This window comes from Tamandua tetradactyla, chromosome 1 (assembly GCF_023851605.1).
Source record: "Tamandua tetradactyla isolate mTamTet1 chromosome 1, mTamTet1.pri, whole genome shotgun sequence".
Lineage (NCBI taxonomy): Eukaryota > Metazoa > Chordata > Mammalia > Pilosa > Myrmecophagidae > Tamandua > Tamandua tetradactyla.
The window spans coordinates 21,643,156-21,660,417 of NC_135327.1; the positions used below are offsets into that span (position 1 = coordinate 21,643,156).

At 49.3% G+C, this 17,262-nt stretch overlaps 2 protein-coding genes across 5 annotated transcripts; one reads left to right on the forward strand and one right to left on the reverse strand.

Annotated features, from left to right (window-relative positions):
• Positions 1-213: 213 nt before the first annotated feature.
• Positions 214-8,906, reverse strand: REM1 (RRAD and GEM like GTPase 1). 2 transcript variants are annotated; one of them, XM_077111947.1, is made up of 5 exons: positions 8,790-8,906; positions 7,386-7,918; positions 6,226-6,308; positions 2,670-2,801; positions 214-994 (listed from the first exon to the last, which is right to left on the reverse strand). In XM_077111947.1, the coding sequence occupies exons 2-5, from the start codon at positions 7,723-7,725 to the stop codon at positions 803-805; spliced, it is 747 nt and encodes a 248-aa protein (XP_076968062.1). In that variant the 5' UTR covers positions 7,726-7,918; positions 8,790-8,906; the 3' UTR covers positions 214-802. The 2 variants fall into 2 exon arrangements, with proteins under 2 accessions (XP_076968062.1, XP_076968056.1); XM_077111941.1 differs by having other exon boundaries at positions 219-994; positions 2,670-2,871.
• On the forward strand, positions 914-16,893 carry DEFB124 (defensin beta 124). Of its 3 annotated transcripts, XM_077111961.1 has the most exons (5): positions 914-1,062; positions 5,743-5,860; positions 6,245-6,399; positions 14,671-14,753; positions 16,698-16,893. In XM_077111961.1, exons 4-5 carry the CDS (start codon positions 14,696-14,698, stop codon positions 16,853-16,855), a joined length of 216 nt encoding a protein of 71 aa, XP_076968076.1. In that variant the 5' UTR covers positions 914-1,062; positions 5,743-5,860; positions 6,245-6,399; positions 14,671-14,695; the 3' UTR covers positions 16,856-16,893. The 3 variants fall into 3 exon arrangements, with proteins under 3 accessions (XP_076968076.1, XP_076968083.1, XP_076968071.1); XM_077111956.1 differs by lacking the exon at positions 6,245-6,399 and having other exon boundaries at positions 917-1,062; XM_077111968.1 differs by lacking the exons at positions 5,743-5,860; positions 6,245-6,399 and having other exon boundaries at positions 915-1,062.
• The last annotated feature ends 369 nt before the right edge of the window (positions 16,894-17,262 follow it).

Sequence of the window (17,262 nt, forward strand, 5' to 3'; positions counted from 1 at the left end):
TAAATAATAATTGTGACCGCTTAGTACAAAGTCTGCGCTTACAGAACAAACACCAGCCATTACACTGCCAGGATAAATACGGAGGTTCCTTCTAGATCATATTTTATGAGTCTATATAATCTAAAGAAATCGGTCAGTGAGAAAAGAGCCGGTCATCACACTTAACCATACTGTTGGCATCCAATGTGCCTCGGGTCTTGGCTGTGCATTACCTCGGTAATGCAGGGGCTGTGCATTACCTCGCAGAGGCCTGGAGAAGAGTCTGAACACACAATCGGTTCAATTACTTTATTGATTGAACCTAACACTAAGCCGGCAGGTTAGACCTGTCTGCAGCCAGTGTGGATGGGATGGCAGCACAGGAGGTGAAATGCCTGGAGGAGCCCAAGGAGGAGTGGACTGGGCACTGAGACAGATCATCCTTTGGTCTGGTTGACAGTGGGGGCTTCTGTGGGTTGACCAGAGCCCAGTAACAAGAAAGATACTCACCACGTAAAAAAAAAAAAAAACCCAACAAAAAACCAACCCTTCTCTGTGCCCAGCTTGGGGCTTCGGCCCACTATTCCGTCCATTGTGTCCCCAGGGAGGAGGGGGTCCCTGAGGTTACGGCTCCGGGTGACCACCCAGTCATTGGCGCTGCGGACAGGCTAAGGCTCGCGATGCGTGTCGGCGGAGTCCCCAATGCACCCCTATATCCCGCTACCCCAGGAGGGCTGGCGGCCTCAGAGCACTGCCAGGTTGTGGCAGGACTTGGAGCGGGCTTTGAGGGCCCGGCGGCGGGCGCTGCGAGCTGTCAGGCGAGCTAGGAAGCGGCGGGCGCGCTGGCCGAGGCTGGCTCGCCGTCGCGGGGCCGGGGGGTCCCGGGCTGCGCTACCCTGACGGCGCAGGCGCAGTTGGCGTACCACGCCCTCGAAAAGCTCCGCCACGTTGTGCTGCAGTGTGGCCGACGTCTCGATGAACTTGCAGTCGAACACCACAGCGCAGGCGCGGCCCTCTGAGGGGGCGGGGCCGGGCGAACCGCGGGGAGTCACACCCGAAAGGCGGAGAGAAAGGTAGACAGAGGTGTGTTCAGTCTTAACAGCAAAGGAGTTTTTTTTTTCTGCGCTCCTACGTGTGTCAGGCTTTGTGCTGGGTTCCGGGGAACTCAGAAATAAATTAGACCCGGCTCTGGGCTTTGAGGAATTGGTTCATAGGCTAATGACTGAGCTGGGCCTGGAAGGATATGTGGCAGTTCACCTGTGTGGCAGCAGAGTGAGGCTGGGAAGCCGAAGAGGCTGGGAAGCCGAAGAGGCTGGGAAGCCGAAGAGGCTGGGATCAGATAGGGAACGGTCTTGAATGCCGGGTAAGGGGTCTCATCGGCTCTGCATCAGAATTACCGCCAGGGGAAGCTGGTTAAAATGCAGATTCTTGGGCCCACCCCCAGGGATTCTGATTCAGTGTCTGAGATGAGGTCCTGGAACCTGCATTTTAACAAACACTCCTGGGGATTATGTTGCAGTTAATTGCAGTATCCGTCCGCGAAGCACATGACCTTCTACTTGCAGGAGCCGCTGGACCTGGAGACAGGGCTCTCGGTTCTAATCCTCAATGGCTGACCGCTCTCTGGGCCTCTGCACATTTGCAAATTGAGGGCAATGCACTGATATGGTGGGGGCTGATTAAACTTTGAAAAATGTTGGTTTAGATTTTACCCTGTGGGTAGGCCTTTAAAAATCTGTATGGGTCCCACCTATCTATCAAACATAGTAAGATGTTCCCCATTCCATGTTAACTATAACTTATATATGACTTTAAAATTTTTTATTTCATTTATATAAAGTGCCTAGAATAAGCAAATTCATAGAGATGGAAAGTAGATTATGGGTTACCAGGCTTTGGGGGTGAGGGTGAGGAATGGGGAGGTATGGTTTAATGGGTACAGAGTGTCTGTGCGGGGTGATGAAAAATTTTAGTAATGGATGGTGGTAATGGTAGCATAATACTGGTAAATGTAATTAACACCACTGAACTGTGCACTTGAAAATGGTTAAAATGGGATTTTTTTTTTGCATGGGCAGGCACCAGGAAAAAATGGGAAATTTTGATTCGTATACATGTGACCACAATAAAAAGTTTAAAAATTTTGATTTGTTGGTTTACACATTATATTTTTCAGACAATTTAAAGATTTGTGAATTTGGATTTATAGTTTTCTTACTGTATTTTGGAGCCAATAATTGTTTTTTTAAGTTCTTATATACAAGCCCTGGAAAAGCCTGTGGGCACTGGGCTTATCATGCATGGTGTATAAAGTGTCTCTGACTAAGGTTCTGGGTGGGCCATAGGGTAATAATTTTAAGCAAAGAAGTGACAAGTTCAGATGGTTTTGGAAAACTCTGGCAGCTGGCGAGGACAGGTTGAGTGGAGATAGAGAAGAAGTACAGGGACTGGTCCAGGTAGAGGTGGAGATGCCAGGGTAGGGCAGAGACTGAGGGCATGGAGAGATGGGAATGTAGGATTAAGGGAGGTGGACCTGACAGGACTTGACGGGGACTGGCTGGAGGTGGTGAGGGAGGAGGTAAGAATGTGCCCACCTTTCAGACTTCCCAAGTAAATGCAGGACAGGGTCATGCAGGGGGCAAGAAGAGCAATAGGGTTGAAAGAGGAGGAGGGTGAAGTGGAGGACTCACCTTCCACTGAGACTTCCCGGCAGCGCACCAGGTCCGCCTTGTTGCCCACAAGGATGATGGGCACGTGGTCAGCCTGATGTGTGCGCCGCAGCTGGATGCGGAGCTCAGAGGCACTCTCGAAGCTGCCCCGGTCTGCAATGGAGTACACGATGACGTAGGCGCTGCCCACCTGCCTGCATGACTCCTGGCTCCAGCTTTCATCCTGTGCAGGAGGGAACCCATGTCACCCCCTTAGAGGGTGCCTGGGCCCTGGCTGGGGAAGATGGGGCTGAGATGTTCTAGTGGGTACAAGATGCCTGAGGTTTATACTTTGGGCAGGCTGGAGGGATGAATTCTCTGCCATAATTCCATGTGACACTTTAGGAAAGCCACTGGACCTCTCTGCTTGAAAAAAATTGGCTAATGATACTTCCTCACTGCCTTCACTCATTGATTCCTTCTGTATGCTAGGCACTCGAGACAAAAATTTACTTTTGTCTTCTGCCTGCTAAGGAGAGTTCTGGCTTTGCCTCATAAGAAACTTTGAACAGGTTCTGAGGAGGATTCTGCCTTGTCAGATAGTTCTTTTGGCCTTCTGCAGTCCAGAATTAAGAGGAAAAAGTAAGGGGGAGGGCCATGGTGGCTCAACAGGCAGAGTGGTCGCCTGCCATGCCCGAGGATCCTGTCCATGTGAAAAAAAAAGAGAGAGAAAAAAGTAAAGGAGAGAAGTGAGGACAGAAGGCTTACTTCATGGGGAGGCATTTTTAGGACATTTTCATTTTGAAATGAGAGGCAAAGGAGCCACCATGCAACGTGAGGATAGGAGAGGCAAGGGGCATTTTAAGAAGTGTGATCTTCAAGCTTTTGACCAAGGCAAGGAAAGAACTTGAGTAATCCTGATAGTCCATTTTGGTCGGCATTCTTTTTTTCAGGGACAATTCTCTGAGGCCAGATGACCTGGGTAAAAATTTTATATGTGTTTTTTCATAAGGTGCACTTTCTGCTCTCCCGTAGCTTATGATCTGGAATGCAGGCCATGGAAATGGAAAGTTACAATGCAGTTTAAAAACTACCATTAAGAGAGGCATATGCAGGTGGCTGGGGCAGTCATGCAGATGGAGGGGGGAAGCCAGAAGAACTCAACCAGGCAGAGTGTGGGAGAGCTTCCCAGTGGACTGGTGAGCACGTCGTCGAGCAGGTCGAGCAGGTCAAGCAGGAGAGAAGAGATTCCAGACAGAGGGAGCAGCTGGAGCTAAAGCCTGGAGCGTGGTGGAAGCATTGGTTGTCAGGGGAGAAGAAGCGAGAAAAGTTTTCTGGTAACCAAATGAGATTGATGAATATGATAGCATCAGATCCATGGTCAACATCATTGCCAAAGGGGCCATTTGATTTTCAACAGTCGTACTGATCCATCCATAGGTCAAATAATCTTGGGCTGGTCAGACAGAGGTGGGTTCTTATCCTGACCTTGTTTCACTATGAGGAGGACTATAAGAGAAGGAGGGTCCTTTCTTCCTCTGGGTCTGCTTTTCCCCATCTGTAGAGTGAGAGGGGAGGTCTAAACAATTCATCCATTCCACAAATATTAATGAAAGATCTGCTGCCTGTTAGCATCACAAAGGTTGATGGATTGGTGGGTAAGAAGCCATTCGGGGTGTGAGTAAAAATGTAGGTTCCAGGACCTCACTTTCAGAGGTTCTGATCATTAGGTCTGGGGTGAGGCCTGAGAATCTGCTTTTTTACACTCTCTCCAGGTGATCCTCATGGTCGTGCAGGCTTAGACACTACTGGATGAGTTGCAGGCCTACCCAATTCTGTCAGATTCTGCCTCTGACATCAAAGAATACCATGCAGCCAAAGAAGGAAAGGATGGGTGCTTATTCCAATGAGGCTACCTTTAGGCAGACCCTCTTTGGGAGCTGCTTTCACAATCACCAGCTTGGTTCAGTTTCCCCATTTTACTGGTAGGAAAACCAAAGCCAGAGGAGAGGAGAAAACCTTTTCAGGCCCACTCAGCAAGTTGGGCGCGAGTCCCAGTTCCTGCCTTCTAGTCGAGTACTTTCCCCATGTCTCCCAAATGGAACTCCCAGTCTGATCATTTTCTTATTCACTAAACTGACCCATTGGATTCTCAACTGCCTCCAGAAAGCAGATACTCCCTCAGTAGCCTCCATGAGAGCAGGGGACAAGTCTTCCTAATTCACTGCTGTGTCTCCAGCTCTTGTCCATGAAAGACACTCAGCAGGTATTTCTGAATGAATGAAGAAGTGAAGGAGCAAAACCTCAGCTGAAGGTTCAGAAGGTGAAGCTCCAAAGGGAGATGGGAAGGGGAATCTTAGAGCGTAAGAATACAGGCTCTGGGATCTTGTCGATCTGGGTTGGAATCCCACGTGTTGAGGGCGTTGAACACATCAATTAATCTTTATGAGCTCCAACTTCCTCCTAAGTAGAATGGGAATTAGAAGAACATTTGCCCTATAGCTTTTGTCTCGACTGAATGTCATAATATTCATCCAGTGCTTAACACGGGGGTGTCACTTAGAAAGAATGTTCTCCATGAATGAGAACCATGGTCATTATTATGGTGCTCATTTGGACCTGGGTTTCCTTTTATGCTTGTTAAAAGGAATTGGACATGTAGCTCCCTCATCCCTATCTGCTCTGGAGCTGTCAACCATTCCTGTCAATCACCCAACACTGCCCTCCTAAGCGCCACACTTTGGGAAAGCATCCCTGGGTTTTAGGGGAGATGGCCTACCCCTCGGAGAGATGCTAATTCTCTCTGAGAAGTTAGGTGATTTTTAGATCTTTCTTATTGCTTAGATGTTTTTCCTCAAAGTTCTACAATGAACATGAATTACCTACACACCAAGAAGAAAAGAAAACCTGAACAAGAAAAAGAAAACCTAACGGGGCCATGCGCCTGGTTGCTGCTCGGTTCCTGCTCTGGAAGGGGCATGGAAGGACAAGTTACACTCTTTGGTTTCCTTTTTTACTAGCTACTAAGTTATGATTAATAAGACTGATCACTATTGCAATCTTCACTCATGTTCTACATTTTCTTATGCTCCAAACTGTGCTTATCTCTGTGAAGCTGCATGAGAACTTTTTAAAACCAGCTGATAAGGAAGGCAGGAATGATGGACGCATCCATCACCTGAGAAAACTGAAGCTCAGAGTGTTTCCATCAATTGCAGAAAGCCACACAATAGGTAAGAAAAAGAAAAGGGTTCAACCTTAGGCATTTAAGTGCCAAATCCAGTGCTCCTTCCTCGGCCCAGTGTGGGTGGGTAGAGTGGTATAAAGTGATAAAAAGGAGAGGAAGACTGGCAGAGAGAGAAGCACACCCTGGGATGGCTGTTGGGAGGGGGCCAGCAGAGTTAGAAAAAGGGGTCAGGGTCGTGAGAGTCTTCTCTCCTTGGCTGGAAGGCTGCTTTAGGAGCTGTGGGTTTTGTTGGGGGTGTGGTGTTAGGGATGGCTCCTGCTCTGTAGCATCTCAGGAGGGAAGAGGAATTGACACTGGTGCTAAGTTGGCTTTCCCGCCCTCCCCACCGCCATCCTGCTTGCTGTGCCATACCAGTTTCTCCGCCTCCCAGGTGTCCACGACTACCAGCGTGGTGTCCTCCCCATCCACCGTGAGGGTCCTCTCGTATACATCTTCTGCAATCGAGGGAAGAGCTGGATTTCAGGGAGGAGGGGCAGGCCTGGGGAGTCTCCCTTTTTGGTCACATAGCCCCCTGCACCTCTCCTTGTAAGTGTATACCAAGCTTGTTTGATGTCAGTTTGCCCTGACAGGTTGGTAAAGCTCCACAGGGAACCCATGTTTCCCAGCTGCCAACCCATGTTTCCACAGTACCTGGCACACAATAGGTGTTCAGAAAGCTTTTGTTGGTTTGGTAGATTGAATGAGTGGGTGTGGGGTGATGGGGTTAAGGTTGGGCTGGGAATTCCCCCAATCCTGCTCTGTCCCTGGCTTCAGGCAAGTCATTTTACCCTCTTTGAGCCTCAATCTCCCTATCTGTAACTCATACAGGGGTACGTGTGTACACCTTTCACATGAGTTCTCACTCTCAGGGCGGTCAAGGCTCGACAAAGGGCCTGGCCAGTGTCCTCATTTTCTCTCTGCTCTTAACCACCCCCTTCTTTATCCACCCTATGTCCTCTCAGCCAGCCCTGCAGGGGCCCATCTTCATTTCTTCCTTGTACCCTGCCAACCTTGGTCCCCCACCCGTATCAGCTGACTGCATTTCTTGGGAGTAAAAGAACCCAGGGCCTAAAACAGGGGGCCTGCGAGCCTCCATCCTGGGCATGATCTTAGTTTTGCTGTAGACCCTTATAGCCATGGATGGGTGTCTATGGGGTTGGGAGGATCTGAGAGTCTGGGGGAACTGGGGTTGGGAGTTTCTCAGCTGGGTGAAAGTTCACCATTCTTTGTCACTTAGGAAACAAATGGAACTCAATATTGTTCCCTTCATGACATGGAATTGAATAATTCACCTCTCATCCACGAGAAATTGGCAAAATAACTATTCAAGGATCTTTCCTCTTCCAGACCATTGTGTAGTCTCTGCCCTGCACAACTCTAGGAGGCACCACTCACTTCATAATCTATGTGAATGATGCCTTTGAGAGTTGAGCAGTGCATGGCTTGTACAGCGGTTCTCGGAACCCCGTGCCCTAGTAACAGGTCTTTTACTCCTTTGACCAACATCCCAACCAAGCCCACAGGGCCCCTACCTCCCAGCTGTTCATGGAGGTCCCGCTCTTGCTTTCCTGCAAAGAGGTTGGCCAGGCTTGTCTTCCCTACACCAGGATCTCCAAGCAGCACGACACGGTAGAAAGCCTCCCAGGAAACTTCAGAGTCGCTGGATTCCGAGGACCAACCACTGGGGGCAGGCGAGGGGATCCGGGTGGGAGGGTTGAGGGAAACTGATTGGCCCAGCCGGGGATGCTGGGATTCCGTAGAGGGCTCTGAGTACATGAAGCGGGGCTGGTGGCCCTTGGGGGACAGTGGCAGTGGAGTGCTGCCTCGCCGATGCACGGGGGTCTTTGCTTCCTGCTGGGTGTTCAGTGTCATCCTTGGGCGATAGGGTCTGTCCTTCCTTCCTTCCTTCTTTTATGAGCTTGAGCCAAGTGCTCTGAGTTCTTCCTGTGTAGGGTCCTGGTGAGCTTCCTTCGAGCCTTGCTTGTTCAAATGGAGAGAGGACGCACCTCAGCTTCTTGGAGTGTGGGTTCTCTGACTTTGGGCCCAGGAAATTCCTGGGTCAGGCCTGGAGGGGTGAAGGCTCAAGTTGTAAATGCACACATGCGTGCACACTCAGAGGCCATTTCACATGTCCTGAGGATGACCCATCCCCATAGACAGGCAGACAGGCAGCAGCCATATGGGATGTATATGCCCCCGCCCCCACCCCACCCATGGGGTACACAGACCTGCCTCTCTCTATTCTGAACAGGAGGTCCACTACTGGCAAGTGTCCCCTAGTCCTGCTAAAAGGCACCCAGGCCCGGAATTGGAATTGTCCCTACTCTCCGCTTCCCCCACCAATCTCTTCCATACAATGAGGCTGCAAGAGAAGGCTGGCGGCCCCGGGAAGCTCACTTCCAGCTGTCTGCTCCCCAGGGCGATGAGAAGGCACAGCCGGGTGCACTGGTGCCCCAGAGGGGAGAAAGGGTCTGGGGGGGTTCCTCCCGGCTGTAACCGGAGCGCCCGGGTGCCATGGGAACGGCGTGCCCGGCCCGCCCCCTGCGTGAAAAATTCAGGAGCGGCTGGTACTGCGGCCTCCCGCGGGGCTTGGGGGCGGGGGCTACAAGCCGGCCGGGCCCCGGGTTTGGGAACCCGGTAGGGTCCTGGCGGCGGGGCAGGAAGGGGAACTCTCAGGGTCCGGGGGCGCATGTACCATTCCCGGAGTCTGGGCCCGATCTTTCGCAGCCCCGGGGTCCCGGGCATGAGCACCCCGATCCCGCGGAGTTTCTTCTCCGAGGCTACCCAACCCTCCGGGCCCCAAGTCCGAGGACCTTCACCCCCGGGGCGCTGGTTCGAGAGCCCCCTCGACTGCGCACGGCAGCGCCCCCACGCAAGCGGCTGGCGAACTCCGCTCCAACTTGGCTAACTTGGCGGAGGGTGGCGCGGGACTTTACCTCGGCGCGAGGAAACGTCCAGGGTCGCGGGCCGCCTCCCTGCCGGCTCCTCCAGGCAGTACCACCCGACTCGGCGCGCAGCCCCTCGGGCGGCTCCGGCCCCACCGCCCAGCCGCCCGGGCCGGGGGAGGAGCCGCGACCCCGCCCCGTCCAGCCCCGCCCCTTTAGGGCAGCCCCGGGGTCCCCGCCCTGAGGCCTTGGCAGCATCTCGGTTTTCCTCCGAGCTCAGCTGACTCGCGGCCTCAGGTCTTCAGTCCACGGTGGGGGTGGCGGAGTTGAGGTGAGGGGTGCGAGAGAGGAAGAAGGGGACCTCTGCATTCCTGAGTCTGGCTCTCCCTTGCACTCCGGGCACCAATGGGACCCCATCTACTTTTTAATTTTTTTTTAGCCCTCACAGAACCGCTTGGGGAGCTTGTTAAATGTTCAGCTTCTCAGGTCCCGCCCCCCCCCGCCCCCCAACCTCCCACCTGAGAAGAGCATTCAGTGGTCCTGGGGCGAGGAGTTCGGAAATCTGCATTTTAAACAAGTACCCAGGTGATCTTGACGCAGTAGTTTGCGGACTTGCAGAAACTGATCTGGATGGAGAACTAATTTTGGGAGGTGTCTTGGGAGAGGAGTGAGCCCAGGAAGGTTGCACTGAGGAGTTCGGAATGTGTTATTTTGGCGTCATTCATTCATTCACTAGCCAAATCCTAGTTCAGCTTTAAGCTTCAGGATTGCACCCCAGCTGTTTTGAGTCCTGGAAGCATGGCTGCCTCTTCTCGGATGATTATTTCCCGCAGCCTTAATCAAGTGTGGGGATCTGTTGTGAGCACTTTACCTGGACTGTTAGCTTATTGTATCCTAGCGCAACCCTGAGAGAATGAGCAAACTGGACTCAGAGTGGGTAACCAGGCAATCAGATTCTCTATCTTCCACCCATGTTGCTGCCCTGGAAAGGGGAACATTCCTTCCTTCATTTGTTCATGCTGTTATTGAGTGTGCTTCCGCTGCCAGAGTGGGATCCCAGCCCCTGACCTCCTGGTCAGTTTTGGTGGTGTAACAAACATGGATGTTTCAGAACTGTTCTATGAGGAAGCATAGGATAGTAGCTTGTCCTGGGTTTGCATCCCGGCTCTGCCTTTATTTGCTGTGTGATCTTGGGCAAGTTGCTTACCCTCTCTGAGTCTCAGTTTCCCTATCTGTTCAGACAGAATTGTGAGAAGTCACTAAGTCAATAGACAGGGTCTGGCACATAGTACATGCGCAACAAACGGAAGCTATTTTTACACGATAATGACAATAGTGAATTGATACCTACTGTGGCAAAGATGAGAGTTATCACAAGAAGAGGTGTGGTGTAGTGTCTTTCTTTCCCCAAGGGGTCGGGGTGGGAGGCATAGAGTCAAGGACATCAGCAGCTTCAATAGCTGATAGAGACTGACAAGGGCTGTAAAGAGAGCGGAAAGAGGGAAAAAAGTGCTCAAGGAGTCAGAAGCACATCTGGCTAGCTGCGGGGAGGGGGGAGTGTGGAAAACTGGATGTTTTCCTGGATGAAATGGCATTAAAAGTTGAAGGTTAGGTTTTGGATGTGCACAGATGGATCCCTGCTGCCAGACACAACCAGAAGCACCAGTGTGGCGCTGGTTGTTTTTCCAGTATCAAAACTTCCCTGAAACAAAGTTTATATGGCTGCTCAGATCAACCACATGCCTCCCCAGGTCTAAACTTCCTGACTCATACCTTCTTGGGAGAAGACTTGAAGTTGCTGGCATGTTGTTTTGATATAGATCTGGAAGATCAGATTCATCAGCTTTCACTTTGATAATTTCCTCCTAGGGAGATTCTCCACAATTCTGGTTTTGCCTCAGTTTCTCCATCTATAAAATGCTGATAGTACCCCCTACTTCATTAAGATTGTTTATGGATTTAATGGAATACGGCTGAGCACCTGATACGTGACAACAATAAGTACAAGTTCCATTCACTTATTCATTCATTCATCGAACATTAACTGAGTGCCTGTTATGTGCCAGGCACTGTTCCAGGAGCTCAGGATAAAGCAGTGAACAAGCACAGACAAAAATCTCCACCCTCATGAAGTGACATTCTAATCAGACCAATAAGAAACAAGATGGCCAATTAAAATGACAAGATAGAGGGTGAGTGGTGCTGTGGAGAAAAAGTAATGGTGAGGAGAGGGAAGAGAAGTATGTGGGGATGGGGGCTGATGTAGTTGAAATTGAGGTCAGGGAAGGCCTTAGTGATAGGCAGACTTCAAACAAAGTCCTGGATGAAACGAAGGAGCTGGCTGTGTTGACACTGGAGGAAGAGTATTCCAGGAAGAAGGAAAAGTGAGAGCAAAGGTCTGGAGGTGGGACTGTGTCTGCATATTTGAGGAACAGTGTGGCTGGAGTAGCTGGGGTAACCTGAGAGGGCGAGAAGGTGGGGGAGGTGTCAGGTCATGTAGGGCATTGTAAGGGGTTTGTGAACTTTCCTCAGGGAGAGATGGGAGCCACAGAGGGTTTTTGTCAGAAAAGTGAAATGATTTCACTTAAATTTTTTTTTTAATTCTAAGATGATTTCAGACTTAAAGAAAAGTTGCAAAAAAGACTCCCGACGTTCACCAGATTCCCTAGATTATCACATTTAAGTCATTTTTGTTTTATGCTTCTCTTTCCACGTATATAGATATATCAATATATAAATTTTTTTCCTGAACTGATTGAGAGTAAGTTGCAGACATGATTCCCCTTTAGCTTTAGATACTTCAGTGTATTAAGTGTGTATTTCCTTAAAGCAAGGACATTCTCCTATATCAAAATCAGTGTATGGTGTTATTATCCCGACACAGGATATAGTATTACTGTACACTATTGATGCGGTTTTATCTAATTTACAGACCTTACAGGTTTTGCCAGTTGTCCTACCAGTGTCCTTTTTTTTTTTTTTTATCCTGATTCAGGATCACACATTGCATTTAGTTGTCATGTTTTAGTTTCACATGATCTGGACTTTTATTTTAAAAGGGTCCCTTTGACTGCAGTGCTGAGAATGGACTGTGGGTTGGTGGAGCAAAGCAGAAGTAGGAAGATGGGTTGGGAGACTATTGTAGTAATTCAAGTGGGCAGAGGACGGCAGGAGAAGCAGGGTGAGGAGGGAAGGTCAGAAGCTCTATTAGAATATAAGTTTGAAAGCCCTACTTGCCATCCTTTCCTTGTATTTCCTTGTCTTGCAGACATCTCCATTGAGATTTGTCTGCAAGGCGCAGAAGCTGAACTCCAACTAGTGTAAGCAAGGTGGAGAATTTATTGACTCATAAAGCTGCAAAGAACAGAGGCAGAGTGTGCAAAATTGAATAAGGGCCCTAGGTGCCAGGGCCTTCGTGGCTGCAGCAGGGTCTCAAGGCTGTCAGAATTTTATTTCCTTTCTTCTGTCTCTCATCTCTTCTTATCTCTGCCTGCCTCATTTTGCAGTTAGGCTTTTTCTATGTGAGCACCAGCAGCCTCCTATAAGCAACCCCAAGGAAAAATATTTTGTTTCTTATGTCTGTATATCAGCCTTAAGGAAGGGCTTTAAATGGTCCTGCTTGGGTCATATGCTCATCCTTATACCAATGGCTTGTCCAGGGGAGCCAACCACTCTGGCCAGGCCGGTAAGAGGGCTGATTCTATTCTTTTTGAAGAAGAGAAATGCAAGCAAAACATCTGCACAGTGCCACAGAATAGTGACCATAGTCGTGACTTCAGCCAAGCCTCGTTAACCAAATAGAGGGGTTTTTTTGACCCTCCTCAATAGACTAAGTCCAGGTGTGGCTGTGTGGGTGCGTGGGTGTGTTTGTGTGTGTAGGTTCCACTCAAAAGGAGATCGAAGTTTAATTCAGGGGACATTCTAAGATGAACATACATGGAAAAGTTGATGAAGCAACTTGAAATGGGCTCAGTAATGTGAAACCTAAGATCAATGTCAATGCCTCTCTGAGCCTCAGTTTCCCCAATTGACAAATGACCGTTGTGGTCATCTCTAAGCAATTCTCTGAAGGAATGGAGAAGTTGCTATAGAAAACTCACTGGAGAAATTTGACATGGGGTGAAAGAGTTGGGGGTGGGGGCTTGTCTAGAGAGTTAAGTGAAAGTTCTATAAAAGGAGAAGGAGAGATTGAAAACTGGAGAATGGAAGAGGAAAATCTACCTTTGTATCAGTTATCTTAAACATTTTAAAAATTTAACTTAATCGTGATGTTAAATGAATCTGCGGGGTGGGCATCATTTCTGTCTTGACAATTAAGGAAAAGAAGGTAGTAAAGTTCCAGAGTCACACAGGGTCTCAGTTCCCCACCCACTAAGTGGTTTGTATTCTGGAGCCACTTAGCTCATTTGAGCCTCAGTTTCCTCATCTGTGAATTGGGAGCAGTGTCCCTAATCCACACAGTTGCTGTGGAAATTTGTGAAAGCCTGGTGCAAATAAGTGTCAATAAATATTAGCTCTCTCCTTTCATAACAAGGATAATTTTCTCTACTGCGCAAATGTGGAGATTAAGGCCCCTAATCTCCACACATCTGTGGCTTAGCTGGGCCTGGGACTCAGTCTGTGCCTCTCAGCCTCATGCCCCTTTCCGTCATGGTCTATGGCATTTTGTGGTCCCAGAGATGTAGGAGGAGGGAAGACACACTGTGATCTTGGTATGGAAGAGAAGTTGGCTCTCGAGACCTGGCGATGTTGGCCATCCATGGGACAGGATCCAGGCTTTTTGAGTGGGGTGCCACCCTTCAGGTCCTGAGCGATTGGGGCCCATATGTGTGTAGGACTCCTGGAGACCAGGCTGTACCTGTGGGTGGGGTTCAGTTTCATGGCTGAGGGGGTCGGAACAACTCCTACAGCAGCGGAGAGGACCGGCTCAGCCCCTGTAGGTCCGGGGCAGAGGCTGAACCTACCTCACACCTGGCTTTCTCCCTTGGCCTCACCCTCTGAGCTTTCCTTCCCTCACCTGCAAGATGGGCTGTGAGTGAGGTAACTTGGCTTGGGATCTCAAGTCACAGAGCTGAGATTGCTGAGTTGCTGTGTGGCTTTGGGTAAGTCACCTCTCTTCCTTGGGTCTCAGTTTCTTTATTTGAAAACCAAATCTAAGCAGGTTACACTCTTGTGAAACACCTTTTAGTTGTCTACAATATAAAAATCTGAACTTGGCATTCAAGGTCCGTCATGCTGTGGCTTCATCTGTCTTTTGCAGGGTCATTTCCAACCTCTCTTCCAACAAATCCCTTGCCCTTACCATGTTCTGCTCTTTCAGGCACATTCTGGTCCCTTTGCCTGAAATGCCCTTTCCGTTACTCATCTTTCATGATGCAGATCAGATGCCTCTGTTCCAGGTACTGTTCTAAGCTCTGTGCACTCTAGCATAGATTATCTCAGCAGTTCTCAAACTTATCGGTACATTAGCATCACTTGGAGAGCTTGTTAAATGCAGATTTCTGGGTCCGCATCTCACATCTTTTGATTCCATAGGTTTGGGTTGGGGCTTGAGAATTTGCATTTCTGACATCAACCAGGTGATGTCTCACAGCCATTAGAGGGAGCATGCTGGGATCGAACCAGGTATCTCTCAAACTAAAGCATTTCACCACCTCTCAGCGGGGGAAGATGTCCAGTTTCTGACCCCAGCCAATGAATGCCTCAGGAAGTTGTGCCCCAATCTTCAGAGCCCAGCAGCCTCCCCAGGGTGTGGCTGTCCAGTTCCCCATTGGCCAGCTGAGATCTAGCGACAGCCTAAGGGCCACAAGGCCCTGACTCCCACTTAGATCCGCCGCCCACAGCCCCACCTCTGTCTGCAGCCTAATAAAGCCTGGGCTGCAGGCCGCAGGGCTCAGAGCTCTCAGCTCCTTTCCTCTTGTGTTCTCCCCAGTGGCCACCCCCGGAGCCCTGTAGCCATGACACAGCTGTTTCTGATCATCCTGGCGCTCCTGGTCCTCAGTAACGTGCCTCCAGGTAACATCACCTATGGGCATGTGGGTGTGCGTGTGTCTGGAAACGAGGAAGAGGCTCTCAGGTCCTGGGGGACAGGGGGCATATGCCAGCGTTTAAGCTCTGGCCCCACCACTGACTTGCTGGGCAGAAGAGCAAGTTGCTTAATCAGCCAGTGCCTCAGTTTCCTAATCTGCAAAATGCAATTCACTCAACAAATATTCATTTGAAAAATATCTCACAGTGCCAGGCACTGTTGGGGATCCAGCAGTGGAAGAAAACAAAGTCCTTGCTTTCGTGGAGCTGACACTTGAGTCAATGGAGACAGAAAGTGAACGGATGAACATGTAGGATGTGAGGTGGTGGTTAAGTGCTAGGAATTATAGAAGGAGGGCCAGGGGTTAGAGCTGTGTGTGTGTGGCATGGGTGATGGCAGTGCTGATGGGCTGTTGAGGAAGACCCTGGATAAAGTGAGATTGTTTTTTCCTAACTTTTTATTTTGGAAAATTTCAAGCAGAAAGCAGAAAGAGAGAGTAATATAATGACCAAGGTGAGTTTTTCCAAAAAATTTTTATTGTGGAAAAAATGTAAATTTATACGAAATAGAGAATATTGTAATCAAGCGAGTTTTTAAAAGAAACATTTTTAATTTAGAAAATTTCAAACATAAATAAAAATAGTAGAGTGGAAAGAACTCCCATGTACCCACTATCCAACTTCAACAATTATCAGCTCATACCCATCCTATTTCATTATTATCACAGCCTCCTTCCTCTCCACTGAATTATTTTGGACTGAATCCCATGTACCTTATCATTTTATATAAGGTGGGTCTGAGCAGGGATCTGAGTCAAGTGAGGATAGCCAAGCGAAGATTGTTCCGGGGGGAGGTAGCAGCAAGTGCAAAGGCCCTGAGGCAGAAAGATGCTGAGATTTTGGGGAGCAGCAAGGAGAACAGTGTGGCTGGAATGGGGAGTACAAGGAAAAACAGGGTGGGAGATGGAGATGTGAGGAGGAGAGAGCAGATCATAGAGGAGATAAAAGGCCATTTATCTGGAAATGTCACTGTAACAGCCAAGTCTGTCTAAGAGATACTTGTCTCCTCTCCCTTTCCCACACTCTGCTGTGATTGGTTATCACAGCACCCTGTTAATTTTTTTTCAGGGTGCTAATTTCAGAGTCTACTTATTTTCTTGGTTCTTAACTGCTTTCCCAGCCAATGGAAAGCTCCTTGAGGGTGTGGACATGGCCATCTTGTTCACTGTGGTACTCCCACCCCCAGTGCCCCATGTTTGTTGAATGAATATATGAAGGAGTGGCTCAACCCTACGTAATGGCCACAGACTTGGAGGGGGTGCAGGAGATGCTCCCTTAGAGCCAGGCTCATGGATGGAAATTCCTTCACTAAACCCTAACATTAAACAGGTCCATTGTGAGAGGCAACTGGTGTGATGGTCACGAGTGGGAACTCTGGAGCCAGGTTGCCTGAGTTTGAATCCTGGCTCTACTCTTAAAGGTTGGGTGACCTTTGGAAAGGTTATTAACCTCTCTGTGCCTCAGGTTTGTTACCCACTCATGAGAGGTTGTACTAAAACCAACTGTAATCATATAGTATTGTTATGAAAAGTGTACCTGGTGTGCGGGTTAATCTGGACAGGAAACTATTCTCTAATACCTGGGGCCTGTGTGCTAATCTGAACAGATTTGCAATCTAATTGTAAACAGTAGTCTCGTATACGGCCAGTGGTCTAGCCTATGACCTGTGTCTGACCTGTGACTTGTGGTCTAACAAGCCACCAGAGAACTAACCTGTGGCTTGTGGTCTACACTGGGACCCTGTGGCCTACTTTGTGACCAGGTCTAACCTGCAACCTGTGTCCTAACCTTGATTCATGGTCAAGCCTGTGACCAGTGGTCTAACCTGTGACACATGGGCTGCTTTGTGACCTGTGGGCTTCCCCTGCATAGGGAGAAGTGAATTCAAACGGTGCTGGAAGGGCCAAGGAGCCTGCCGAACTTATTGCACAAGACAAGAAGCCTACATGCACCTGTGCCCCGACGCCTCCCTGTGCTGTCTCGCCTACGTGCTCAAGCGTCCACCATTGCCCAAGCCTGACTATGCATGACTCGTTCCTGGGCTGGCACCCTCGCTGTCCAATAAAGCATGCTGTCTCCTTTTGTCATTTCCCTGCCTCCTGCCCCACTCCACCTTCCTGGCGGGGGACACGCCCAGGGTGGGGGAGGGATGATGTGGTGGGAGGCAAGGTCCCAGGGAAGAATGGACCTTGATAATGAATGGCTGTCATATTAAAAAGTGATGGTCCTGCCTCCATCACTTTTTTTCTACCCAACTCCGGAAAAGTTGCACAACCTCCGTAAGCCTCCTCAATCTCCTCATCCATGAAATGGGGGGTAGTTATAATGTCAGACTACTAGGTCTTTACAGAAAGAATGCAAAAAGCAAAGTGGAGTTAATAAACTCCTGTTGTTCAGAATGAGATGCTACAGCAAGGCATTCTGCACGAAACTCTTG

What these genes read in the sequence shown, in the direction of transcription:
- REM1 (XM_077111941.1), bottom strand. Translation starts at nt 7,725, where the DNA reads ATGACACTGAACACCCAGCAGGAAGCAAAGACCCCCGTGCATCGGCGA. An exon ending in CCTCCATGAACAGCTGGGAG is followed by an intron (nt 6,309 to 7,385) that starts GTAGGGGCCCTG and finishes CCTCGATTGCAG; the next exon opens with AAGATGTATACGAGAGGACC. An exon ending in CCTGGGAGGCGGAGAAACTG is followed by an intron (nt 2,872 to 6,225) that starts GTATGGCACAGC and finishes CCTCCTGCACAG; the next exon opens with GATGAAAGCTGGAGCCAGGA.
- DEFB124 (XM_077111961.1), top strand. Translation starts at nt 14,696, where the DNA reads ATGACACAGCTGTTTCTGATCATCCTGGCGCTCCTGGTCCTCAGTAAC. An exon ending in CCTCAGTAACGTGCCTCCAG is followed by an intron (nt 14,754 to 16,697) that starts GTAACATCACCT and finishes TCCCCTGCATAG; the next exon opens with GGAGAAGTGAATTCAAACGG.